Here is a 27,100-nt window from a genome sequence, read left to right on the forward strand (position 1 = left end):
TTCTGTTTAGTTCAATTTCAATGATAACAAACCATTTTGACAACGTTTATTGTAGTAGACTTCAAAGCCCGATGAATCCACAGGTTTGAAACTAATATATTTTCCCGACTATTGACCTACCCCATCATGTTTCATCAGAATCATTCCATCCCAAAACAACCTTCGCTTCATTTCATGAGACCTTCATTTTCATTGCAGAGTAGGGTTGAGTGATTTTGTTTTTATCACAGCAATCTCTGAGTTCAATCATCTAAGCGCAACCATCAAATTTAAGTTAATTACAAAACTGAACCCCTGTTAAAAAAAAGTATGGTCGACAATCAGTGGTATTTATTATTGTCAGGCTTTTGTCCCAAAATAGAGGCTGATGAAGAAGCAATGAGGATGATTAATATTCCTCTATGCTGTCTCCTTATTTTGGTGGACATTTTCTGCTCCAGTAGACAAGGCACAAACATGTTGTCCTCACTGCTGTGTCTTGTCCCCACCGTACTGAACACCTGACTGGATCATCAGCCGCTTCATTAGGCCCGATCAGGCCATCAAACCGTCTGCTTTGATGGCGCTCGTGATTTGTTTTTCCTTGATGATGTTATGAGGGAGTCCGGGGAATTCTGATTTAAACAGTCTTTTCATAATGGCCTTGATTTCAATATTCATCGGCGTGATTTGTTGTTTTCACTCTTTTCAGTCAAAGTTGGGTTTCGTTTGTCTCTTTTTCCCTGACAATATCATTGTGAGGGGGTAATTCTGAAGTCAAGCATTCTGGTAAAATGGACTTGATTAAGTCATCAGCATGATTAATCTGAGTTTTGGAAAAATGTTCCCTTAAAAAATCCCAAAATCTGGTTTAGTCAGTTGTTGGTTCGTCCCCACCCGCTTATAAAAAGATTGAGCTGCATAAAATACTTGAATCAATGTACTGCTGTGTCTGTAAGTCAGACTTTTAAATATTGTTTTAATGAAGAAGAATAGTGAAATAATATCACTTTTGTATTCTTATGCACGAAGAAGGATGTGTCAGGGTCTAATTTCATAACACCTTATGATTTTGTTGGGCTCCATTTGGCTCCATCCATCACGCCACAGAATGTGTTGTATTCGCACTTCATCAACACATAAAAACATTTTTGTCACACTTACTTTTTTTTTTTTTTTTTAACCTCATACATATTCATCAGAATCCTTTCACCTCATGAATAATGCATCTTGTTTCTGGCTTGACCTGGCTATTGAATATTCACGTGTGTGAGGGATGGACCTCTTTCTCTGCTACACACACAGGCCAGCCCAGCTGTCCCTCAGTCTTCCACAAGGACTCATCACAGTTGAAAGACTGTTGGTGTGTTGGGGACGGTAAACGTTGCACCGGCCTTCACGGTTAGTTGCGATGATAATTTGTTCATCCCATCTCCCGGCGAAGCAAACCTTTAAGTTTTAGCATGCACATCATGCATCAATTTTTAAACAAAACTAAGCATCCCTTGAAAACAAGGTGATAAAAAGCATGCGTGTGTGCTGTTTGGATTTTTTTTTCATGAAAAGTTTGATTTTTTTTTATAATTGATTGATGTGAAACCTGACAGCTTGTTTACTGTGTGAGAGTCATTTGTGCAAAAATACCCCATTGCTGTTATTTTGCTAGTTATAAGCTACTAGACCAAACAAGAGAAATCTGTTTTAATCTCATCCAGCTTACATTAACAGCTTGTTTTATTTAGTCATCCAAAGCAGAAACTGTTTGAATTAGGTACATGTATGTCACTGTTTTGAGAGAAAGAATCCCTTTAACTGACTCCCCATCCTTTCCTCCAAGAATTAAAAAAAAAACCTCCCCTCACAAAGAGGGTAACTGTGCTTGTACATGTAGCTAATTGTACGTTTGCACTTGCTTACTAACAAGTTGATCGTTGTGTGTTCTGTGTAAAAAAAAGAAGTAAATTAGTGTCAAACTCGACATGTGTGAATACACAAGGAAAGTAGTCTTAGAATTTTTACCAAAAGCTCGTCCCTTAAGCAGCTACTAGTTTATATGGTAGATACATATACATGCAAATCTTAGAATGAAAAAAAGCACAAAAATAACAAAACGGCCTTCTGACATTCTGAATAGAACCATTTGATGTGTGTGGTTGAAACTAAGCAATCTTCTTTTTACTCTTGAATGAGAGCATTACAAACGCATTGATTTTGTCATTAATATTGACTCAGTGCCTTAGGATGTCCTTAGCGGTAAAAAATATATTACAGGGCACCTGAGGACCATATGTCCTACACCCTCCCTCAGATGCATTCCTCTATCTTATTGTCGCTGTCTGTGGTAAAAGCTCCTTCGTTGGGCATGGGCTGCATTACGCATAGTTTGGGTCAGTGTGTGTAGCTGGCCATCAGCAACGGACGTGCAATTTCCTATTGAACATCTCATACAAAGGATCTTTGCATGATGTGATTCCACCATGTTTCATCTCCATTCATCAGCTCAAAAGTTGTCCCATCTGTTGCCACCGTGTCCCCCACTAGGTTTGTGTATTTCCTATGCCCGACTTTCCAAATTGCAGAATCTTGAGTTGTCCTAAGAAACAAGGTGTAAACTGCTGTCCTACAATCCAAGAAACCATCTTAGCATCTTCTTTCATCCCAGGCTGTCCTCGCTCTAGTTACCTTTATCCCTGTGCCTGCAATTGGCTTTGTCATTTCCCCCAGGCGTTCCTGTTGCCACCTGCATTAAAACAAAGCTCACTGAAAGTGCCCGACAGGAACATCCCCCCCCCCCCCCCTCAATATGCAACTGAGTAAAACGTGCCCTGGATACTGCAGTGAAAACGTTCTCCGCAAAACACGTGTTCCTGGGGATGTAAACCCAAAAAAATGCCGACAAAGAACATCCGTAAATAAGCCCAGTTGTGCTAACATTGGTCTGGAAGGACCATTGCCCTAGTTATTATGAGAAGCCTCCTGTCCCTTCCCTCCATCCATAATGAAAGGCCATCCTCTGTGGTCTTGCTTCTTTCATCAGTTGTAGTCTCATTTTTATCTCTGGCCTACTTGTTGGATACGCCTCATTGTGCACTCGGAGCATGTGCTTTCTATTCATTACTTCAAGATGTCTCCAGGGTTGTGTTATATGAAGAATCGTTCCCAGTATAGCTGTATTCTAAGCTTGCTTGCAAGTTATAGCATAACCTGAATATGAATTACACGGTTATCTGTACCTGGACTTACTTTAGTAAATAGTATCCGTCATTATTGTAATGGTTTGTTACTGTAAGGCCATACATTGTTTAAGCACTCAAGATCCTCAAAAGCAAATTCAGCATTGTTCAGAAGGCAGTGCTTAAACAGTATAGTCATGCATGTGTATGACTTCATGTTTATGATTTACATGTCTTCTCTTCTACTTATATGTTTTTCAATTGCTTTTTGTAAAATTACATCCATAAAACCTCGGACATCTCCAAGTCAGTGCTTAATATATTTTAATCCATGATGCTTTTTGTGTTGTGTTTTTGATCAATACCTTTCATCTGAAGTTGCGTTGCTTGAAGTTTACGAGTTATGTTACACAACTTTTTATACTAATTCCTTACAGCTTCTGTTGTGCGTAATCATTATCATTCAAACACCTGTTTATCAAACTGTTTGAGAAACGATGTTTGTAGACCTATTCTGATGAATTGTTGTCGCTCTAATGAAAGCTCTTTGTCAAATATTTCCACATAATACATTTTTAAAATTTGACACTTTCTGAGATTGCCAATGTGTGATATACATTGTCTCTTGTGCCTTTTGACAAAGACAAATATTTAGATTTTTTTCAGAACCAGAATTCCATCTCTATTTAAAATTGACACCAACTTCCATGATTCAAATTGTTACATTTTCTTCAGTGTTAAACTGGGAAAAATAAACTACATTTATTTCACTGTGTAATTTGATTTTTGAAAACTATTCATTGTTGATTTTGGAAATTTACAAATGATGTTTTCTTGTCTCTTTTGAATTTCAGCTGTTGTTGGAATTGCTGAGCTATGCAACAAAGTAAACGGTAAGAAAATAAAACCGACTTTTGAACAGTAATTATTCACAGGGACGGCTTGAAAAATGTGTGCACTGTGCCACTAAGACAGTGCTTAAAATTACACTTGATTTTTTGTGTTAAAGTGAGCACTTTTGCACGTGAATAGATGGAATAGGTGTTTTAATTTTTCCCGTTTTACAGGTCTGTACTTCACGAAACACGATGAGGAAGTGGCTGCTGTATTCTCCATTTACTGTGGCATCAGCATCGTACATGTAAGTAGAGGAAGAACTGGCCACTAATAAGTGGCTTCTAAAAGTTGGCTGTCAACATTTGGATTTGGTCTTTTTAAGTTGATGCCATTGTGGCCGTACTGAAGAAAAAAAATGGCCGGAAAACTTTAGGCACTCAATTTCTCCTGCATGATTTAATTTTTTTTGGCTACTACAATTCAGCGACGGTAGGATAATTTGGCAGAAATATATTTGACCTGGATTTGATTTTGAAATCTCTTAAACTAAAATTGTTCACTTTTATTCAGAGTCAACTGCAATTGTATGTGTAACATTCACTTGTTCTCCTCTTTGCCGCTATGACAGAGTTTATTGTATAAGAAGATGAAGGATGCCCAGTATCGCAGCAAGCTGGCCAATGAACTTATGATGTACCACATGAAGGTAAATATCCAACGTGTTATCAAACCAGGGACTGCCCCATTTTGCTTTTCGGAGCCTTACTGCTTAAAATTACGTAAGGGGATTTTCAAGGCGCCGAGGTTACAGCTGGTCATGTAGCTCTCATTCGACCATCTTGGAGACATCACAGTTTTTCACTGAAAACGTGCCAAATGTAAAGTTGTCGTCGACTCAATACGTGTAATAGAGAACGATCACATCATTATAATGACAGAAGGCTCACAGATTAAGGCGTTTTCACTCAAAACAACCAGGAGCGGGCGCATGTTTTTAAAAAAATAAATAGCACGATGTATGTGAGATGAAACACCTGGAGGCAGCCATTATAAGTGAGAAACGAAAGGATGACTAGGGCGCAATAACAAGCATTGCCCATTATCTGCACGTAGTAGCCCTCCAGCACTGGAGCTGCATCAGTCTTTCCGCCTGGGGTAGGGTTTTTCACCTGGATGAGAGTCATTGCTTTGCATGTCACTGACTTGACTTACCCTGTGCACATTGATAACATAAGCCAATACAGAAGCAGCCACCTATGCGAAATTTTTGCAGAGCGGTCCTGAGTCAAAGAGTGTGTGCAAAGCAAAACGGGGTTTAACACAAAAATATGAACACAATACTCTGCATTTCCTGCGCAATATCTTCAAATAAGCTGTAAGCATTGCCTGTTCTGAAGGCTGTGGCTGGGAATGAAGACTTGAATGAGCAGTGTTTCAGTGTCGGCATTACAGGTGGTCAAGTTTGTGAGGAGATGCTACTTAACCAGTTCACGCCGGGATTATTTTGACAAGAACGGAATGAGGCTTGTGATTTATTGTCACTCGACCTCAAGCCAGGCGGGTTGAAGCCATCACCCTCGGGCAGTTCACTCGTATTTCCGGCCTCGCTTGCTTTCGGGCGGGTCGTTGACAGATATTTCCAGCCTCGCTCCCTTCGTGTTTATCTGTCATCCGTTCTGAATAACGCAAAACGTTTGCGTGTATACACAGCTTTTGGCCTGAACTGGTTAAGCTGTACTGTAGAAATATGGGCTCAACATGGAGTTAATTCGTGGAAATATATATTTAAGCAAAAATCATGCTGAGCAATGTAATGTCCAGATTCTGGACTGTGTACCTGGCGAGTGCATGTATCTGATATGCTCGTATTACATGCATGTTTTAGGGTGCAGAGGATGACATCAAGTCAATCATGTCCAAGGAGACAGTACCCAAGCCGGAAGCCTTCCATCCTCAGATGGCTAGCTTCACTTACTCTCCCAGAGGCATCCCTGACGGAGAGACTATCAGTGTGAGTATGAAGCACACACCGTGAAATTGGCTGCATTCTGAACCTCTGGATTATATTAAATGTTTATCTTGCATATGTACAATCATGAGTTCCAAAACGTGTTTCAATTCCCATTATTTCATAGCAACAGCGACAGAACCGTATGAAATTTCGGAGACAAATACTCTCTTTGCTTATAGGTGATTTTAAAGAATTAGGGTGGTAATCAAACAATACTTTTAAAAATAAGGAAGCATCTCAAAACAAAAAACACAGCCTACTGAAACAAGGAATGAGCTTCTGAAATTATATTTGTTCTTGGTACAATCCCTGTAGTTGTGAAACTGAGTTGGGTAATCACTACCCCCTTCCCTCCCCCTTCCACACCAACAGAACTCTAATCAACGCCAGTGCATAACAAGTAGATTCTCTTTTAACATGCCCCCGACTGCAGGAGAAAGCATGTTGATTTCAACACATTTCTGGGGTGCGTGATCCCATACATACCCGCCCCCTATGTGAAGGTCTGCCTTTAACAATATTGAGCTAACCGCCTCCACCTTCAAAAAAACATGGATCCATCCCTTTTGAATAAGTGTTTACATGTAACTGTGTCCTTTTTCCTTCGCAGGCAACATTGAGTATGTTCTACGACATGGGTTTTGTCAGTCGGTATCGCATCCGTCACACCACGCTGGTCAACTTCTGCCAGCTAGTAAGGCGCGGCTATCGGGACCCGCCCTACCACAACTGGTACCATGCCTTCTCCGTGGGCCACTTCTGTTTCCTTCTCTACAAGAACCTCAACCAGCTCAATATGCTGAAGTGGGTACCAGTTTAATAAATGTTTGTTACAAAGTGGTGTTTTTGTACACTAAGGAAACTAAGAAATTGACAATTTATTTAGTATAATGGTCCGAGAAAATTGGGTGGAAATAATTAAAAACAAACCCTTTCTTTTTTTTGCCAACAGGGATATTGAGATCTTTGCCCTCTTTGTTTCTTGCATCTGTCATGATCTGGACCACAGAGGAACCAACAATAGCTTCCAAGTCCACTCGGTAAATCCCCACTCACATTTAGCTCAGAAATCTTGAAAATCTCTCCATATCCTCTCTCTGATCGTACTGCTTGTTCTAGGGAGATAAGGGCCAATTCATGGAGCGTCTGAGCACATAATAGTGTAAACTATTTTGTTTTGCTTAGAAACCAAGCTTGAGATGATCTCGGAAGCTGCGGGCCAACGCATTTGTGTTCATGCATGTGTGGCGTGATTGTGCCATGTAATTTCTGGAAGGAGTAGTGTTTTCAGTACAAACATCCTGAAGGACGAGGTGATTTATGGCCATGCAAGGCTGTTGCTGACATTTGTCACTAACTAGCCAACGAACCAACTAACAGAGAGACACGGCCATTTCTTGATCTGCTTTCCGCAGCTAAAAATCGGCTGGGAAGCAGTCACATGTAGTAAACAGTGCATGACATTTTGGCTGGTGATCCTTTTGTTCTTAGCAAAACTGTGATTGTGCTAAGCAGATGTTGTGCTTAGCAGATCCATGAGATTGTTTTCAATATGACTGTGATATTCTGATTTCGTTGACTTCATTGATTTTGATTGCTTACAGCAATCAGTCTTGGCAGCACTCTACAGCTCTGAAGGATCAGTCATGGAGGTAAGCAAACTGTGATAACTCCTGAGAAAGAGATGTGTAGTAGTAGGAATTCTTACAGCTGAAAAAATGGGAGGGTAAGGGCAGGGGTAGGTTTGAAATTATAAAGACTGGTGGAAATATGTGTTGGAGGGATAGATGGTTCTTTGATTGTGTAAGTTAGTGAGATTTGACCTCATTCTCCTGGCTGATTCCATCTTCAAACTTAAACGCTGATGTTAATTGCTAATGGGCTACTATTGCACTTCTTATTGACGACTTTCCAGACACCCATGTGATGCTATTTTTGTAGATAATCAAATTATTTCACTATGTCTTCATTTCAGAGACATCACTTTGCCCAGGCCATGTGCATCCTGAACACAGATGGCTGCAACATCTTTGAGAACCTGTCCACAGACGTAGGTGGAGATTTATTATAACAGTGTTAAAATTGTTCTGATATATAGCACGATTTTGCATTGGTTGATTGGTCCTGTCATTCCCAGATCCCTCAAGATACCCTAGGTACCCTAAAGGTTGGCCAGATACCACAGGTTTTCCTAATGATATCCCAGATGCACCTAGATTCTTGAATAAAAGGCCCACCTGGTCCCCCAGGTGCCACACAGCTATCCCACTACGTACCCAGATCCTCAAATACCCCATATATTCTACTGCGCTATCTTACCTGTAGAGCATTACTATGCATTTTCCTCTCCTGAGGGCATTAGCCATTCACTAAGATTTATTTTCCCACAGTACCTTGCAAACCACCTTTCTTGTACAGTAGGTCTCATAGTCATTTTTTCAGCGTCCTTCAAGTCTTCTTTGAGTGTCTTTGGAATGGATTTGGTATTTACTTGCTTGTAGAATTAACCCACACTTCTGTGAGTGGGGGTGTAACATATAGGTATATCCCCAGGAAACCCCCCGCCCCACCTCCCCCTGAGTGCCATTGTACATATGTGGCTAGTATTTGGCAGTAGACTTTCTTCTGCTACGTGGCAATCTAAGTGCAGCATTTTCTTATTGGCTTCTACACATGCTGATTCAAGAAGATAGTGCACCCATATATCCATTTCATCACATTATGAGAAGCAATCTTGACTTTGCATGCTTCCAAATACTCAAGTTTCATTGTATTGTTTGGTCCAATAGGATTATCAAAATGGCCTGGACCTCATGCAAGACATCATCCTAGCTACTGACCTGGCTCACCATCTACGCATCATCAAAGAGCTCAAACAGATGGCTGAAGGTAAGAAGTCCAATGTTCACACTGAAAAGTTGCATAATTAAACTGTTAGAAATGAAAAAAACATGTTAATTTACTTTATTTTTAAACACAAGATGAAGTTGAATTCTTGAAAATAAGATGAAGTTGAACAGTAACGTCTTGCAGGCAAACAATTGGTAGTGTAATGTGTTGAGAATCTCTGAAATGAAATAAGGTCTGCTGCTTTTTTGTTTGTTTCAGATGGTTATAAGGTAGAGGACCCCCATTGCCACAAGCTACTGCTGTGTCTACTCATGACCAGCTGTGACCTCTCAGATCAGACCAAGAACTGGCAAACCACAAAGAGAATAGCGGTAAGCTTGGCCTTCATTATATAAAGTTACTATTGCCTACACCACCAACTAGGTTACCGGTCTATATAAAACTATTTCTCTTAGCAGCAGTCAATATGTGTTCCCATTATTTCATATTTAAATTTAATTTTTGAAAGCTATTTCAGAATCAGTCAATTTTATACCAGCCTATTGTTGGAACAATGTTTTTATACTGTTACAATTAGCAGTCAATATTACTTTCCTTACTAGTCTATATGTGTTTATAAATATAATAGGATATTATTGTTCAGGTATCCTTCTAAAAATGTAAGTTTAAGGTGTTGTGCTATTGCCCTCGCAAGTAGTCAGTATATTATCTTAACAGTCACTATTTCAGTACTATTGCCCTCACAACCAGTCAATATTTTGAAACCTGGATCGGAGCTCATCGGTAAGGAGTTTTTCACCCAAGGAAACAATGACAAGGCCATGGGTATAGGGACCCTGTGATGTTTGGACAGAAAGAAAACCAGTCAATACTTTCACAACAGTCAATATTGCATTACTATTGCCCTAACTACCAGTCAATATTTCATCACAATGTTCCATATTTTGCCTATTAATCAGGAGCTGATCTACAAGGAATTCTTCACCCAAGGAGACCTAGAAAAGGCCATGGGTATGGAAACCCCTGAGATGTACGATAGAGAGAAGGCCTGCATCCCCGAGTTGCAGATCAATTTTCTCAATCATATCGCTCTGCCTGTCTACCAGTGAGTATCAGATTTCTTTTTTTTAAAGATGAGGCCAGAAAACTAAATTGTGTGTTTCTGTTGACATTTAAAAATAGGAAGTGGGCAGGTTTGCATTATTGCTTAAAGGTACATGCACTTTGCTTGTATGAAGGAACACTATTCCATCCTTACTATAGCCTTTGTTGGAGGAAGTCGGGGGAAGTTTTTTATTTCGTTTAAAATTACATAAAAAAGTGAAGTTTATAAACTGACATTCTGGGTTCCAGAAACACATCATTTTGTATTTTTGGCCTCACAACCTCTGCCACTAGCAATGGCATAGGGTGGATTTGGTGCAGGGCAGAACAATGTAAAATTAACGTGGAAACAAACTGTGTCATTCCAACTGAACAAAGAAATAGTCAACTATTTTTTGGTTGTCTTCTTTAAACAATATCCGTTTTTTATAAGAGTCGTGTTGAAAGTATCAAACACCCAAAATTAAACAACAAATCCAATTTATGAGTGTTTTTACCATTCCAATGACTTAACATGAATTCACAAATTGCATTGTCACATACGTTCATTGTTTTTGCAGAGCATGTCATTTCTTTTCATTGATATGTTATTGTACTTCTTTTTCATTTGGAAGGGTTTTGAAGCATAGCTAAATCCCGTTCATTAAACATGACCATTAGTCAATTCCCTCCACAAAAGCCCAGTCATATTTCAACCTGGATATCCCTCATGCATTGCAGTGTGATCATAATGGAACCCTATATATGTTTATTTTGTTTCAACCCTGTAAGTACCATTAACCCACGTTTGTTGTCAGTTTTTTTCACCAGGTTAGAACAGAATGGCTTTCCCTCCCTCATATCAGTATTTTATTTCAGTCTGGCAAATAACCTCGTTTTTGTGTTTGACCTTGCAGATTGCATTTAGTTTATACATTCATATTAGGTCATAAATGTATAAACTTTGAGGAAAACTTAGTGATAGTTAAGAATGAAATACGCTGTACTCATTTTCCATTTTGGTAACCAAATCGACCTCATTCCTGACCTGTGCTTTGTCGGTTTTCACCCTAAGTATTGGACTTGGCAAAGCTGTGTCATAAGTCCATTGCTACCACGATGATCACAAATTTCTTGAATGCCATTTAGCAAGCTCCATGATTCTATTGCGCTCGTCTTACCCGTAGACTAGAGCCTTATTATATAGCGATTCGCTTAAATTGATTTTTCCACGGTACCTTGCGGTCCGTCCACCATGACACTTTCTCTTTACTCTTAGCGCGCACAACATGAAAGACATGCTTTTCAGAGCTCCAAATTTTGCTCTTTTTTGACGTCTTTTGTCAGCCAGTCCTGTTCGCTAAGTCTAAAAGTCATTCCTAGATTCCTTCAAGTCTTCTTTGAGCGTCTTTCGAACAGTTTTTCCCGGTGCCGTTCTACCCTCATGGCATTGATTCGTGCCTTCCTGATCTACTGCCTTGTAAACTGCTGAGTGACACTTTGCCCCCTAGGCAAGTGCCTCACCCCCAACATCCACCCCGGCAAATAGAGCGTTACTTGGCCTTCTAGGCAACTCCCTCACTCCCTATTCTACAACCATCCTAGCCAATAGAGAGATGCTTCGCCCTCTAGTATAATAGGGAGTGAGGGAGTTGCCTAGAAGGTGAAGTGCTGCGATGGGGCTATGTTTCACTCCACAGTTGGGGCAGTGGAAGGGGAATAAGAAAATAGGGAGTGAGTTGCCTGCTGCGTTGGTGCTAAGTGTCACTCCGTGGACCATAGTAGAGAAAGCAAAGAGCCGTCCAGTATAATCAGGAGTGAGTGACTTGCCACGAAAAGGCGAAGTGTAACAATTCGGGCTTCGATGCCACGTGGGTAGAGTGTAACTGCTCGTATAATTAATCAGGAGCGTGTGACTTGCAGCGATAAGGCAAAGTTTAGCTCTGTGGATCAAGGTGGAACATGGGAGATCAATTGGGGGCTCAATGCCGTGTTGGCAGAGCGTAATTGATTGTATTGAAAATAGTGACGAACGTACCTTGATGAGGCCGAGTTTCACTCAGCGGACCAAGGCAGAAAAATGGGATCAGTTCGGGGCTCAATGATGCATGGGCAAAGTGTAACTGATAGTATAATTATTCAAGAGCAAGTGACTTGCTGCAATGGAGCGAAGTTTCACTCGGTGTTTAGGGTGATCGTAAGGGGCAGTGAGGGACTGGCTGAGTGGACAAAGTATCGCTCTTAAAATGCATGTAGTAAGGCTCCACAGAAAGTTCGCTAGTTGAATCAGTCCACATTTTCTGTCAAGGTGGGGGGGGGGGGGATTTTGGAACATACGGGTAAAAAGTTGGTTGAGTACTCTACACAATAGGTGTGCAAACCAGTAAGTGCATGCACTGTGTGCTTCACACACTGAAGCTCTTGTGAGAAGAACACAGACAACTATTATTGCTGCACAGTATCCATTGGAGCATATCAAAGCAGCATCTTTGCATTCAGCGTAGGAAATCAAAGTCCAGCCATGATCAAACCCCATTCAGTGTTTTCCAGAATGCATACACAGTAACTTTGTTCCTCATTTAAAAATTTTTTTCTCCCCTTCCATCACATGTACTAAATTCCCTTTCTGTTAAAGGTGCAAATTCATTTCTCAAGGTTTCTGTTGTGTTGTGTGACATCCAATCACATGTGTTCGTGTGTCTTCCATCGTTGTCATCCCATCTACCCAGCTACAGAAAAATGAGGAATAAAAAAAAAGAGAGGTGAACTCCAGCAATACAGTTCGAGTCTTTTTTCTTTTTCCCCCTTCTCCTTTGCTCTCCTGTGCACAGGATTCTGGCCAAGCTGTTCGCGCCTCTCAGCCAACTGGTGGAGACTATGAATACCAACAAGCATAACTGGGCCCAGCAGGCTGCCGAAGAGGCCAAGAAAACCAAGACCAACAACCACACATAATCTATCTGATGCACTTTAGATTTAGATAGTTCTGTTCTCACTGTTAATTATCACCAAATCCATCACTGGAAGGAATCAAACACAGACAATACTTAAAACGCTATATGCAAGGTCATGGATTCCTTCTTTTTTTAAAAGTTTTGAGTTTCTATGCACAAGTCACAGAGGCTTGTGTCCAGATGGGTGCCTGTTAGACTGTGAATCTTTCTGTTATTTATACTGTCCCTATATAGGGCAGCAATAGCTGGCTAACCTTCTCAGTTGATCACTGATTCTCAGATTCACAATGTACCCCTTCAATTGGAAGGCTCCGATTTCAATTAACACAAAAATCTCCATCCTGAACCTTTCAACTGTCTTGTATTCCTTCCCTTGTGATGGATTTGATGCCATTTTGAAGCCTGACAAGTTTCTGTTCAATAACTGATGTCAGTTCCACTTGATCCTTCAAGGGAGTGTCGTAACAGTCCTTGTCACATCTAGAGACAGAACCTATCCCCTGCTCTGAGGAGCAAGTGGTTACTGAAGCCAATTAGGTTTTACATTTGCATGTAACTTTCGGTAACGGTCTCAAAGGCTGGAATTTTCAGTGAAGAGTGACATGGAACTGCACATGGCACTCCCTTCAAGAACATTCCCTGTTGGATTAAAGGTCCGTTCATACTGAATGTGAATGCTAAGCAAATTTGACATCACGAAACACTAGGAACAAAATTAACTGGAGTTTAAAGATGTAGTGGGAATACATTTTTTTTTTGGTCACAGATCACCGTTTAGCTTGCATTTGCACAGAGTATGACCTGGCCAACACCTTGTTTGTTAGGTGGTACTCATTAGGCCTGCCAACAAGCTTGAACTTGAAATGGGATCATAGTCTTCCCTTCTTGCATAGTCATTATTTGAAGTGGAGATTTATTCAATCCAAAATGTTGGGATCGGGAAAGGTTTTCAGTCACCATCACTGTGACTGCTAGACTGCAGAAGGTTTTTCTTTTTGAACTGTCACTTTTTGGAAGGCCAGGTGAATATCACATTGCATGTTGGGTTCTAAGGCTGACTCTTGATTTTCTTTTGATACTAATGCTTCCAACTTACCCTAGTTGCCAGATGTGTTCCTCCCTTATTTACAGTGTTTCATTGTTTGTCAGTGGTTGATTAGTTCTGCAAACCACAGTTTTCATTAACCAGTTGCTGTTTGATTTGTTTCTTTTCTTAGTTTTAAAGAGAAAAAAACTTAGCAATACAATTCGGATTATGTTAAACCGAGACAGCAAACCAGTAGTTACCATAACTAGTCGCATTAGATCTAAAGAGATGGCAGCTTCTAACCAACTAACTGACTAATGTCTTTCGTTTTTTTGTTTTTGTTCCTTTGCTGTCATTTCATCGTCCACCGTGTCCGTCAACCAACAATTTTACCGTCGTCCAATGCACCCTACCTGCACGTTCACGCACACACTCCTTCTCCCTCGTCTACCCCCTGGTATAATCCCACCGCTGCCACCAAAAAAACCAAAATCATACAATTGTTCACCATTGTATGCTGGTGGTTGGTCCGTCATCTTCCTGCCAATGACATCCTGCCAAAATGATGGTCAATATGTGTCATCGTCAAAGGATCCTGGCCGAGGTGTTCCCGTCGGTCCTCCAGTTGGTCACAAACATCGAGGCCAATAAAACAATGTGGCTACGACTGAAACGGGAGAGCAACCTGCGCAAGCTCAGCAGCGCCAACTCAATCGACTTCTTTCAGATCCCATTCAAGAGCGAGAACGGATCCACAGAGTTTGGCGTGGACCTGTCAGAGGAAACTGAGGAGGAGCTTGCGGGGGAGGCGGAGCTAGGGAAAGGGTCAAAGGTCATGGGTACGGAGGAGATGAGCGAGAATAATAATAATGGTACAGTGGCAGGAGTCGCGCCCAAGTCATCGTGACAGTGCGGCAGCGGAAACTCATAACACTCCCTAATGGCATTTCTAGTGGAATAGGACCCATGAAATCAGATGTACAAAAATAGTACCGCAAGCATGATATGGAACCGCATATGATATACTATCTATATGAGGCACAAATCCAGAACACTGCATGCAGCCCATGAGGTTTGAACACTGTAGAGGTACATCCTAGGATGTATGTATTGCACAGTAGGAGTGGGCATGCACCTCCAAATGCATCTCACTGGTGGTTGGGAAAGCATGGGAAGTAGAGGTAAACACTTGAATTGCAGTCCACGTTACTCTAGCCTCAAAGCAGTGCGCAGGAGGCGGCGTCATTCACTGACCACAGATTATGTACTCGGTCACAAAAATGAACTCTCAAAGCCAGGTCACGTGTTGCATTGCTGAAAATTGTTACTCTGAAATGACAATAGAATTTTGAAAATTAAAATCAACTTGTGAATGTACATATAATACATGTATGTTAAACTATATTCATTCAACGATGTGTGCTGATGGGTTTCAGGAATAGATTAAAACAAAAAATTAATAAACACAGCCTTTTTAAGTGTGACTTGTGAGACTTAATTTTGACTGAGTATTTACAGGTATGCATTGTCTCTTTTTCTTGCATGATTATTTCTACCCAAGGCAATGTAATTCTACATACTTTGCTGTTTTGTATTTCTGTTATATAGTTCCCATGTTTGTGAGTTGTGTTTTCTCTTTTTTGTTAAGTTAAATCTGTTTTGTTTTTCTTTCTTCAATAGAAAACCTGGGGGGAAAAAAGGTTTAACCTTTGGTTTGTCACTTTTAACTAAAACAACCTTCGGGACTGCCCCAAAAATCGTGTTTAATTGTTTAACATTTTGGATCAAATTGTTACAAATTGGAACAGGTGCTACACCTTGACAACAACAAACTTGTTCTCTTTCAAGAAAGACTGGTAGTGTAAAAAAAAAAAAACAAGAAGAAAAACCAATAACACTTTGTTGTTTTTATTTATCAATCAATGAAGTGGCTCTACTTATTATCTGGAAATGTGTTACTGTGATCATGATGTATTCTTTAATCTAATGATAGGAGGGGTCAGAATGTTTGAAATTTATTGTGTTGTACGAGAAAGCCATGTGTACAAAAAAAACTCACCCTATTAGAATGTGTGAAGAATGGGAGATAATTGCAGTCACACAGCAATACTGATATATATAACAAATTAAGTTTGTAATCGTTCAAGCAGTTCTTCATTTCGAGAAATAAAGTTCTGCCTTTGTTTATCCTCTGGCATCGAGTAATTTTGCTCATAGTTATCACACGCCTTGTCTTTAGTGTACACAATGTTTAAGTGAATATCCTTGACCTACATACCTTTGCAAGAAAAAGCCTAGAACATTAGTATGGGCTCGGTCAAATGTAATATAATGTAAATAATGTAAAATCTTGTGTCAAAAGATATAGTCATGAGGTGGACATATGTTGTACTGTTGCCATAAAATGGTTTTATTTTGTTGTTGGCATTTTGCGGTCACTACTATAAACAGGTAGAACTCTTTTTATATATTTGTGTGTGCATGTTGTGCTAGGCAAAAGGTGTTTGATGTATCACTGCGATTATGTACATGTAGGAGAAAAATACAAACTTGGGCTGTGTGTAGAAGAGAGACAGTAATTGTCAACTGAACTCCAATATGTTCATTGAAAAAAAAATATTTTGCTGTGGTAAGCATAATCAACAGTTACCTCTTTAAACATTACAAGGTTTTTTGGGGTTTAAAAAACTGTTTTTAACTAGTTTCAGGACATGTAAAAGATATTGCACGAAAAAAAAACACGCTGCATTTACTTGATGGAAGATTTCTTTTAGATTTGGCACTGAAACCTACGAGTACTTCATAAAGATTTTTCAGTGATTATTTAAATGTGACTATGTTAAAAGTAAGTATACGGTCAGTAACTTCCTATGCAAACAATGGAATATGTGTTAATAACAACAGAAATAGTTGACTGAGTATAATGTAGTCTTGGACAGAATTATGTCATACATGTATAAGTAAGCATTTCTAAGATGTACATGGCTCCAAGAATGCGTTGACTTTGGAGCCACCCAAGTCGCAGTACTGAGACACTTGCTTGAATATTACTATATGTAAAGTAACAAAATATATTAGATTTCTGCATTTGTAACTCCATGTCAATAATCTACATAACATACTAACCATAAATTTGGAGTCATCTGCACCTTGCCCATACAGATTATTGATCCATTTCCAAATGGAAATAGTCAACAAAAAGTAAGTTGGGATAAGTCCAGAACATTTATAGAAAAGCATAATATCAATTTCCTACCAATATAAAAAGTCTAAATGCTGTGAGGGAAAATGTGATTTTTTAAAAAAAATTACTCATGTGGATAAGTGACAAATTTGTAAATAGTTTTGAAGTCTGATTTGACTGATGAGGATTCAGCTATTTGTTCGGAGTTATAATGTTTGAAGTCATAAGGTTATAAAGTTATAAGGTTATAAAGTTTTACTCATCACTTGAATATTCTGCAAACTGAGTTTGTTCCCACAACGTAACTGATAACGTTGGAGGTAAATTTTCTGGTTATGTCATAATTTTGTGGTGTAAATTTTGTGTTTTAGTGTAGATTGAGATGGGGAATTTGGTTTCTAATTGAAAAAGACAGATTGAAAATGAAAGAGTGATTGCCAACAAGTTTCAAACATTTAATATTAATTGAAATACCGAAGTCAGTTATAGATGTTGGGTTTGTAATAAATGTCAACAATGAATAATACATTTTTCTTCTTCTTTTAAAAGAACACATTTGGCGGGGGAATTGGTGTCACATTGAGAAAATAATTTAAGTCTGGATAAGTGTGAGTTGCCAGAAGTTAAACAACAGTGAAATGATTCTGCCAAAATTGTTATTTGTTATGAAATGTTTCTCATTAAGGCAATAACATTGATTATTTGTAATATATGTTTTGGAATTGTTGGTCACAGTATTATATTGACCGTCCGTTTTGGAATCTTGAATTATCATTCTTGGTGAATGAATGCTGTTGATATTACCACAGAGCTCAAATGACATGATTTGCCATTTTCCACTTGGTACCCTGCTTCTTGTACCACATAAATACGTACACTTGTTACTGATTACCAGCTACTTTGATCTACTTTGATAATTTCTTTTTCCAAATCTTGGGTGTCACTTACGAGTTGGCTATTTGTTTTGTTTACGCTTTCCATGAAACTTGGTGTTTTTTTTGTGTCTGAAATTCACATTTGAGGCAACCGTTTCCTGTTACTTTTTTTGTGCAGCTATAGGGTTATAGCAGAAATATGTTTATTTTCCTATAATTCTTCATGTTCCATACAGAGGTACATTGCAATCAATTATATTAAAACTTTTTTTTCTACTGATACTTGACAAAATAACTTTTCATTTGAGTTCTGTAGATATTTATTTTAAAGCCAGCTGCTAACAAATCATTTAAAATACATTGTGGTTGTACATAATGACCATATTTGTCTAGAAGACTTATTTTTTCTTTGATGTGATTGATTTATTGATTAATTTTTTACAATAGTGTGTGTGTTTTTAGCGGGTCAGATATTAACATATATATTATCATTTTGTTATATAGATCATTTATATTAATGGTTGGAATTGATATTTTATTTACCTAATTTATAAATTTTGTTTTAAAAGGAACTTAATTGTTCCATGTGTTTATAAAGTGAAAAGAGATATATTCTAACTCCAGCTCACTACCAAGCACTAATAATTTCCGACAAAATTAGCAAAACACATAAATAGTACATTTGCACATACCAAAACAGATTGTACTGTTGATTCTGGATTTGCAAAAGCAGCTAAATATTAATTGTGTGTACAGTTCTGTATCAATCCAATATTTGTCTTCAGTTTTCTATTTGAAATCTATTTAATTGAAAAACAGTATAGGATTTGTCTGCCAATTTTGAAAATTTTAATCTTTGATGCAAAAAGGTCTGAGAGTTGAATAGTTCCTTATTCCTGCCATATAGATTCTGCTTCAGTTTTTGACTTTGCAGTCACTAAGATTAAACATACCAAACACCTGTTACTCATTGTTACCTATTCAGATTATTCAGAGCAGAGCAGTATGTAATGTAGTACCAGACCCTGTACATATTTCTATTCCACTGATAGTACTATTTGTAAATGTTAGCTTTATTTCGACTTCCCTACTTGTACAAATTAACCTGAGACGTTGTTATTACTTGGTGTTTTATTATATTGACCTGTTAATATTGAGAAATATCATTAGATGATAACCGTTACAGATTTTTATTAGACTGATTGGCAGTTTTGGGGGCGTTATTTATTCGAATACTAAATAAATGCATTTGTTGAAAAAAAAACCACCAACTTTTGTTGTCATTATTGATATGGTGTTTTTCAATTGATTGTTGTTTATAGCATTACTGTTCTTGCGTGCAGAGTTTGCCCTTCCCCCATTCTTTTAAAAATTTCAAACAAAAAACAGTGTCCAATTTATTTTGTACAGTTCAGTAGCATGAACTTATTCCACTGACCAATCAATGTATCTTACCCTTCGCACTGTGTTTTCTATCAATGGACGGACTTCATTTGATTCTATTGGCATGGGCGTTGCCAGGATTATTTTCCGGGGGGCGGGGGGGCAAAGCACATTTTGTCCCACAAATTCCTTAACTTTTTCAACATATTCTCAATTTATCTTTTTTTTTCCGAGCGTGGGCAGGGGAACATTTACATTTGCCCTAACCCCCCCCCAGTCCCCATCAAATAAACAGCAATATGGCTTCGCACCTCTTTTTCCTTTTGTTTTTTTTCCCTCCCCCCTTTCTTCGGGGGGGGGGGGGCAAGCGACCCCCTTGTGACGCCGATGGATAGTGGCACTCTTCCCCTTTTTGCTCATCTCTGTTTGTAATTGTTTTACACATCCGTATTGTGAAGTGAATTAGAATTAAGTTATAAAGTTTTTGCAGTCATGAGATTTTTCAGACTTTTGTCTGAAATCAGACTTTTTGAATCGCAGAGAAAGAGTATAGAAAGCATTACATCTTTCAGACCTTTCATCCAATTTTTAGACTTGTTAAATTGACAGTCTCAACCTTGTATTTGTCAACGTTCCCCTTTTGACGTATTTACTTTAAAAAAGAAGAAGACACTTCTTGGGCGATGTTTTTTTGGGAGACCCCCCCCCCCCCCCGAACTCGTCGGAAACTGCACCTTGGCACTTACTTAATAACATTCAAACAAATGTTCGAAAATGAATACAAGTAGGAAACAGAAAAAAAGAAAGAGGAGAAGGGGTAGGCGGTCGAACATTGAGATAAATTACATTTACAAAATTAAAATGTAAACAAGAAAAAAGATTAAGACTGAGTTAGTCTTTTCAAAGTCTATTTTTGGCTTCCAGTCTTTCTTCATTCATCACTCTTGTTGTTGTTGGACTGTTTGATTTGTTTTGACATATTTAGGTTTAGAAAAAAAAGGCAAGAAAAAGAAACGCGAAAACAGACGTTCTCAAGAGCGCGTCATTACGCACATCGATAGAACATGCAGACGCTGGTGGCGCACCAGCCAAAATAATCCTTTGCCCGGTAGATGTGAACATTATATGTTGCTTTCAAGTTTTTTAATTGCTCACAATATAGTGCACTGTACATAGTATACATTATTATCATGTTATGCAACTGTATAAATTATTATTTTTTGGGATCGTTGCCAATACACCTGTCCATTAAGAAAATACGGCGCTTGAATAAGCCACGCCCTCCCAATTCCTTAATGGTAGGTTCCATGCACGTGATGACAGCACGAGGTGTGATTGGCCAGCGACGGCGGCAGCGGGGAACTCAAATCGAATGAATGGTTTATGTCAGCTGTTCCATTCCACGCATACAAAGATCTACAGAAAGTCAACAAAAGGCTGAATCTTTATCAAGCTCATACCCTTAAATCGTTTATGCAAAATGCTTCAAATTCTGCATCCTGTGTGAGGAAGACATCAGGAATATCTCGCCCTTGGTTTAATGAAGGGAACCATATTATAGAGGTATTTCAGCCGCGTGACATATCCGTACGTACCGTGAACATTCAGTCAGTTACTCGCCGTGCAACGACAGTAGAGAGACGTGGTTGTGAACTGCTGCTGTACGTGTGTGTTAATCTCGGGAACAAAGTGAACACTCAACATGTCCTTCGCCTTCAGTGAAAACCCCCTGACTTATGACGTGGAAAATTCACAAAATGCTGGTCCTCAGACAAGGAAGACGAAAAGGGAAGATGCAGGGAGGGGAAATGGACCACAAGCCTGCAAAAGAGCCGCCCTAGGAACGCTAAGCACAAATGTTACGAGAAAGCAGCCGTCCCGCGCGGCTAAACAGGTCAGTCACTGTAGAATTTTTATGCATCAAAAACTGCATTTAAAATCGTCAATCATTGTACATTTTAGATCAAAGACATCACCATGTATTCAGTTGAACATATTTGCTCTTCGATCATTATTTTTTGCAGTCTGGTTTCGCCGATGGCTTTTACAATTATCAGGATGAAAACGCCTTTGCCAGGCCAGCGGCGGGAAAGTCAACGGGATCTTGCGGTTTCGCGCTGCCGCCCACCGCGTCCCAGCCCAGCTTCAGTATCCACATCGACCCGGTGGAGCCCGCACCACCACGGGCACGATTCCTGAAGGAACAAAAACCTACTGAACTGCCTTTAGATCCCATTGTGACTTCGTTACCCGAAGTAGAAAGACAGCCCCTTAGAACTGTTTTTACTCTCGATGAAAGTGGTAAATAGGCCCTGTATTTTTTTTATAAAAATGATAGCTTTGTTTTGGGCAGAATGTGTTAAAATGCGTCACAGAAGTTTTGGAAACTTTTTTTTAAATTTTTGAATTATATTGGGGGGGGGGGGGAGAGGGTACCAAGCAATAATAATACAGGGGAAATTCTTCATTAAATGAGATTTAATTAAAAAAAATAAATAAATAAATGAACTTCCCAGCCAAATTGTTCAATTTTCACTCCTGTTAGTCAGTTAGTGTTGACACAGGTTTAATGAATTAAGCATTTTGTCATTGATCTCATTTTGATCGTCACTGTCTTTTTACCAAGCATCTCCTATGGTCCTCGACACATCGCTCAGTGAGGAGAACACGGCGCCAGCAACGATAGAAGACATAGACAACTCAGACGGTGTGTTTGGGGTTCCGGAGTACGCAGAAGATATCTACGAATACCTAAGAGAGGCAGAGGTAATATATGATTGGTGCCGTCCAACTTAGCAAAAAAAATAAACTCTCAATGTTATGCAAGTTATGCATAAACATGTATATCGTTGTTATTTACATCAATGATAGTCGGTTAAAGCAAATATTTTTCCCAAAACACAAATCTGAAAGCGGGTACTTAATACTCTCCAATTGACCTATCGCCGTTTGCGAGTTAGCCACGCCCCTTGCACAACCCAATGGGATTTTTGTACACCAAGTTTTGTTTGTCTTGGATGTTGCGCGTTCCGTACAATTGGACAATATTTTACATGCTGCATTGATGCGATTCTACCGCGATAGGGCAATTGTAATGAAGATGAGATGTACTAGATTTTTTTTATTTACAAACAAAAGGTGTGAAACGATACTCGTAGCAGGCCTATTTTATGAAAAACATTAAATGGGAAGCACGCTCTTGAATCACTTGGGCCCTTATCCATGTCAAAAGCTAAAATGCTCTTGGGCTTATAAAAACAAGCACCGAGTTATGCAAGACAAATTCCTTGAAGTTTCCCAACAATAAAACCATTTTTCATCAGCTGTTGTCCTTTCACTGCAATAAAAAAATAGCAATGTGGGGTTAGGCACATAAACAAAGGGTCTTACTCACCATCTGCCAGCATGTGGACTCCTCATTAACATAACAGTGGGATCATTCCCAGCTAAGCAGATCTTGCCTTGCCACTCAAGCCATGATAAATAACCAAGGCTTTGTTGGACTTTGTGAGACATGTAAGGTATGGCACATACCTCCACTGCATGCAGGGTAAAGTTTCTTGAACTTTTGTCCACCGTGCTCCCAACCATCAAATTGTTTTTAATACAAGACAAAAAGTCATGTGCACACAAGCTTAAACAAAACAAGCGCCCCCCATAAAAAAAAAACACCCTTAAAGCAAAGAGCTTGTACTAGTTCCAGGTATATGTTATCAGATTCTCTGATAACTTTGAATACATGAACACTACTTTGAATACATGGACATTTACATTTTCTTTTTATCTCATCCCTCCACATTTTCATTTTAGCATCACTTTATCTAAATTTGACAGGACATGCTGCATTTCCCAGCTGCATAAAAATTACTCATGTTCCCTTTCAGGATAAGACTAAGTCTAACGAGTCAATCCTAGGGCCAAAAAAATAATAGTTCTGCTTCCGGTTTCCCCACCTACCCTATTCTGACAGCCCCTACCCTAATTTTTTTTATGGGCAAAATGAGAAGAGAAAAAACGCCCAAAACTATCAATTTTTAAGTTTCACCCTTGACTACACGCAGACGCCTCCATATGATTGTACACAAAAAAATTGGCGGGAAAAAAAAAAAAAATTCCCTACCTACCTACCCTATTTTAGAATGCCATGTAATCGGAAGCAGAACTATTATTTTTTTGGGGCCTAACTATCTGCTAAAACTTTTCTTGGCTTTGTAGTTGAGGAATCGTCCCAAGCCTGGCTACATGCGCAAGCAGCCAGATATCACCTCAGGCATGCGTTCCATCCTGGTAGACTGGCTCATCGAGGTAGGCGAGGAATACCGGCTTCACAACGAGACGCTCTACCTGGCCGTCTCCTACATCGACAGGTTCCTGTCCCAGATGAGCGTGCTCAGGTCCAAGCTGCAGCTGGTCGGCGCTGCCAGCATGTTCCTTGCGGCGTAAGTAGCGTTTCCATTCATCCGGAGTTGTAATCAAGTCCGCCCAAGCCAATCATAAGTCATGACACTGTCATTCATTTGTCATTGTTCATCCTGTTGTTTTGTAACCTTACACGTCTACAATTGACTTGTGATTTGACATATGGACTTCGCTACAGCTATCCTAAGTATGCCACCTGAGAAATCTTAATGGACTTTCTCAGGCCTAAAGCATCGACTAGAGCTATTAAATATGGAAGTAACTTTTGCTCGGCAACTTGAAGTTAGCAGTCAAAATGTGCACAAAAAACAATCTGCTCTGCCAAATATTGTTCTGTGAGAACAAAGCAAGTGAAAAAAATTAGTTCTACATGTACATGTGATGGATTCATCATTTTGTAAAAGCAAAATATTGTTTATTTCAACGTCTGGAACAACGTTGAATTGATTTTCATTTTATTTATTTAATTTTTCAATAGAAAATTTGAAGAGATTTACCCTCCAGAAGTCAACGAGTTTGTGTACATCACCGACGACACGTACACGGTCAAGCAGGTCCTACGCATGGAACATCTCATCCTGAAGGTGTTGTCATTTGACGTGGCCGTGCCCACAGCCAACGCTTTCCTGTCAAGGTACCTGAAGGCGGCCAAGGCAGACTCCAGGATGGAACATCTAGCCAGGGTATAAAAAACAACACAGATTTTACAGAGTTGTTATCGAATCGTTGAGTCAATCACTGTTTAATCGAAAGGTTATTCACTCGAAAGCTATTCAGATTAACCCTCACAGTTTTCCTTTGTCATGATAAACTCATGTTACTTGTGACTTCAAACTATGTAGATACAGAAATCAATTATTACATGTATATGGAAATAACAAGTTGTTATATTCTTTCTGATCAATAAACGCCAATCAATACATACATGTAGTTTTCCTATGGGGTTGTGACGCCTCATGTGATTGACTAACCAAAATCAATACACATTTTCAATACAATTACCGAATGGAATTTGCAGAAAAAGTTCTCTGAAGTATATATGTAGCACTTTGTTCAAATGCTCTTTTCCATTTCATGATGATTATAATTTCCCCCCCCCAACTCTATTTGTCCACAGTATTTGGCTGAGCTGACGTTACCAGATTGCGAGTACATCAAGTATATCCCATCAACCATTGCAGCAGCTGCCGTCTGTCTTGCCAATTACACGCTCAGTGGAACGGCCTGGGTAAGCAGACACTGTACTTGAGCATAACTCTTCCTAACCCTTAAAAAAAGTAAGGACATTTGAACATCTTTATGTGCTTTGTATTGAGCCTATGTAGAGTGCCTCGAGACAAAAAAATACAAGCAACGTTTTGCAAGTGATACAAGCTTGCAATATGGCACGTTCTTCAATCCTTGATACCCTGCGTTTGTTTCTTCAATTCGAATGGTTCTGTTTCAAACATCAATTTCTACAATTTCACACCCTGTCAAAATGTACAGGTTTTAATTTTTACATGTAGAAAACTAATCAAAAAGTATAACTCTGAATTAATTGTTCCCACTTATCCTGCAGACTCCAATGCTTGCGAAGCACTCTGGCTACAATTTGGAGGACATCGCTCCATGCGTGCGTGATTTACTCAAGACGTTCACGAACGCACCAAGCCAAAGCCAGCAGGCGGCCCAGGAGAAATACAAATCGCAGAGGTGAGTTACAGGCTGCACTGTCCGACCCATGAAAGGGTAGTAATTAAGTTGTTAGATGAGTAACTACCTGTCTGAAGAAGACTTTCAAAAAAATTTACCAAACATTTTGCAAAACAACTCTGAAGAGTTCTCTTCAACTTGCTCATTTTTCCCACAGATACAACAGTGTTTCCATGATTGTGGCCCCAACAACACTGCCCTCTTGGTTATGAGGATTTGGCAAAATGCCATGACAACGGGTATCGCTGCGAGAGCCAATCAACTGCTAGATGGAAGGAGCCTCAGCCAATCAGAGTAAACCGGAATTTGTTTATCCATTTGTGGGGCCATGTCTTAAGGAATGCCCTTTGTTAAATGGACAAGTTGATGACAGCTCCATGGGGGCGTGGCAACCTTGATAGCAATTAGTTGTACATGTGTTGGGGCCACCTGGTTTTATAAAAACAAAACAAAAACCTCAGGGGCTTTTAAAAAGTTGTATAGGTTCCAACTGTTTTAAAGGAAAATCTTTGAACCATTTGGCGAAGTTTTGATAAATTCTCACCAAGTGCAATTTGTTGTCGGTAATTGATTGGGTTCTCCGTGGTTACAGCTGACAGCTTTTTTGTAAAAGTATTTTGTAACAGAAAACTGCTAAGCTTTGGCTGTAATCACAGCAAACACTGCCCTCTGTAAATAGTCCAAATATAGCAGCTATCCCATCATGCCTTGTTTCCCAGAGAGAAATTACGCCGTTTTTAGCACCAGTTGATTTTTACTGAGCATTTTACAAGTGGAAAAGTTTTAAAAACTGAAGACAGAGCAACCATGTTTTTTATAAACTCTTGTAACCAAATTGTGTGGATGTTTATACTAGAAACCTGGACAAAATGAGATTACCTCAAATGATTTTTAACGATTTAAATGAATATCTGTATAACTTGTTTTAAATGAGGTTATTTAAATTCCGAGACTGACAACATCACTCTTTACATGTGACAAAAATTGAGGACATCCTTTTAAGTACTTTTATAGCAGTTTTAAATGTGAACTTTGTATTCAAAAACCTTGGGTTGTCGGGAAGTAGTCATTTTATAGCCAACGCACTTGTTGCTAGTAACACGCTATGCACATTTTAAAATTCCCACTTAGAACAAAAACAGTTTCTCTTTTTAATGGTGCCGTGTCTTATAAATGCTTTTGTTGTCCATAATGATCATTGGGTGATTTTAGTGCAAAAACTGTCCAAATTTTTAATTCTTCAAAGCATATTTATTTGTCCTGCAACCTATTTCACCAGATTTCATTATGTATATTATGTTTATATTTTTATCAATACCCGGTTAATTTAATTTTTTTTTTCAATACAGTGAATGAATTCCATGTATTTTAAAAGTTTGACTTTTATTTTAACAGACAGTTTTAAGTGTTTTCTTTTTTGTTTTACCTCCATCATCCAACATTGCATTAAAGGGGGGTCTCTGAACAATTCAAGATGTTTTTCCTGTTAATGAGAATCTGGAATATCGTAATAAAAACATTTTTAATGTACATTTAAACTTGTTTTTCTGAATCTTTGTCTTGAGTCCACATCTGGGTATACTCTTGTGATATAAAAAGTTATTTTCTGAGTTAAAGCAAATTGAAATAC

The 27,100-nt window shown here is 39.0% G+C and overlaps 2 protein-coding genes across 3 annotated transcripts in view; both read left to right on the forward strand.

The window, feature by feature from the left end:
• The window catches only part of LOC119728767 (cGMP-dependent 3',5'-cyclic phosphodiesterase-like), a 118,443-nt gene extending 99,208 nt beyond the window's left edge, over positions 1–19,235 (forward strand). For both annotated transcript variants that reach the window (XM_038201146.1, XM_038201147.1), the window contains exons 19-30: positions 4,007–4,045; positions 4,220–4,293; positions 4,618–4,695; positions 5,875–6,000; positions 6,611–6,804; positions 6,953–7,040; positions 7,605–7,652; positions 7,976–8,050; positions 8,790–8,889; positions 9,109–9,221; positions 9,810–9,955; positions 14,506–19,235. In XM_038201146.1, the coding sequence (XP_038057074.1) occupies positions 4,007–4,045; positions 4,220–4,293; positions 4,618–4,695; positions 5,875–6,000; positions 6,611–6,804; positions 6,953–7,040; positions 7,605–7,652; positions 7,976–8,050; positions 8,790–8,889; positions 9,109–9,221; positions 9,810–9,955; positions 14,506–14,821 (1,397 nt within the window). In that variant the 3' untranslated portion in view covers positions 14,822–19,235. The remainder of the gene's footprint in view (positions 1–4,006; positions 4,046–4,219; positions 4,294–4,617; positions 4,696–5,874; positions 6,001–6,610; positions 6,805–6,952; positions 7,041–7,604; positions 7,653–7,975; positions 8,051–8,789; positions 8,890–9,108; positions 9,222–9,809; positions 9,956–14,505) is intronic.
• A 1,528-nt stretch (positions 19,236–20,763) lies between these two features.
• Positions 20,764–27,000, forward strand: LOC119727750 (G2/mitotic-specific cyclin-A-like). Its single transcript, XM_038199796.1, has 8 exons — positions 20,764–21,250; positions 21,381–21,657; positions 21,983–22,122; positions 23,572–23,795; positions 24,254–24,458; positions 24,893–25,003; positions 25,337–25,470; positions 25,628–27,000. Exons 1-8 carry the CDS (start codon positions 21,059–21,061, stop codon positions 25,680–25,682), a joined length of 1,338 nt encoding a protein of 445 aa, XP_038055724.1. The 5' UTR covers positions 20,764–21,058; the 3' UTR covers positions 25,683–27,000.
• The last annotated feature ends 100 nt before the right edge of the window (positions 27,001–27,100 follow it).

This window comes from Patiria miniata, unplaced genomic scaffold (assembly GCF_015706575.1).
Source record: "Patiria miniata isolate m_02_andy unplaced genomic scaffold, ASM1570657v1 HiC_scaffold_20, whole genome shotgun sequence".
In the NCBI taxonomy this organism is placed as follows: Eukaryota; Metazoa; Echinodermata; class Asteroidea; order Valvatida; family Asterinidae; genus Patiria; species Patiria miniata.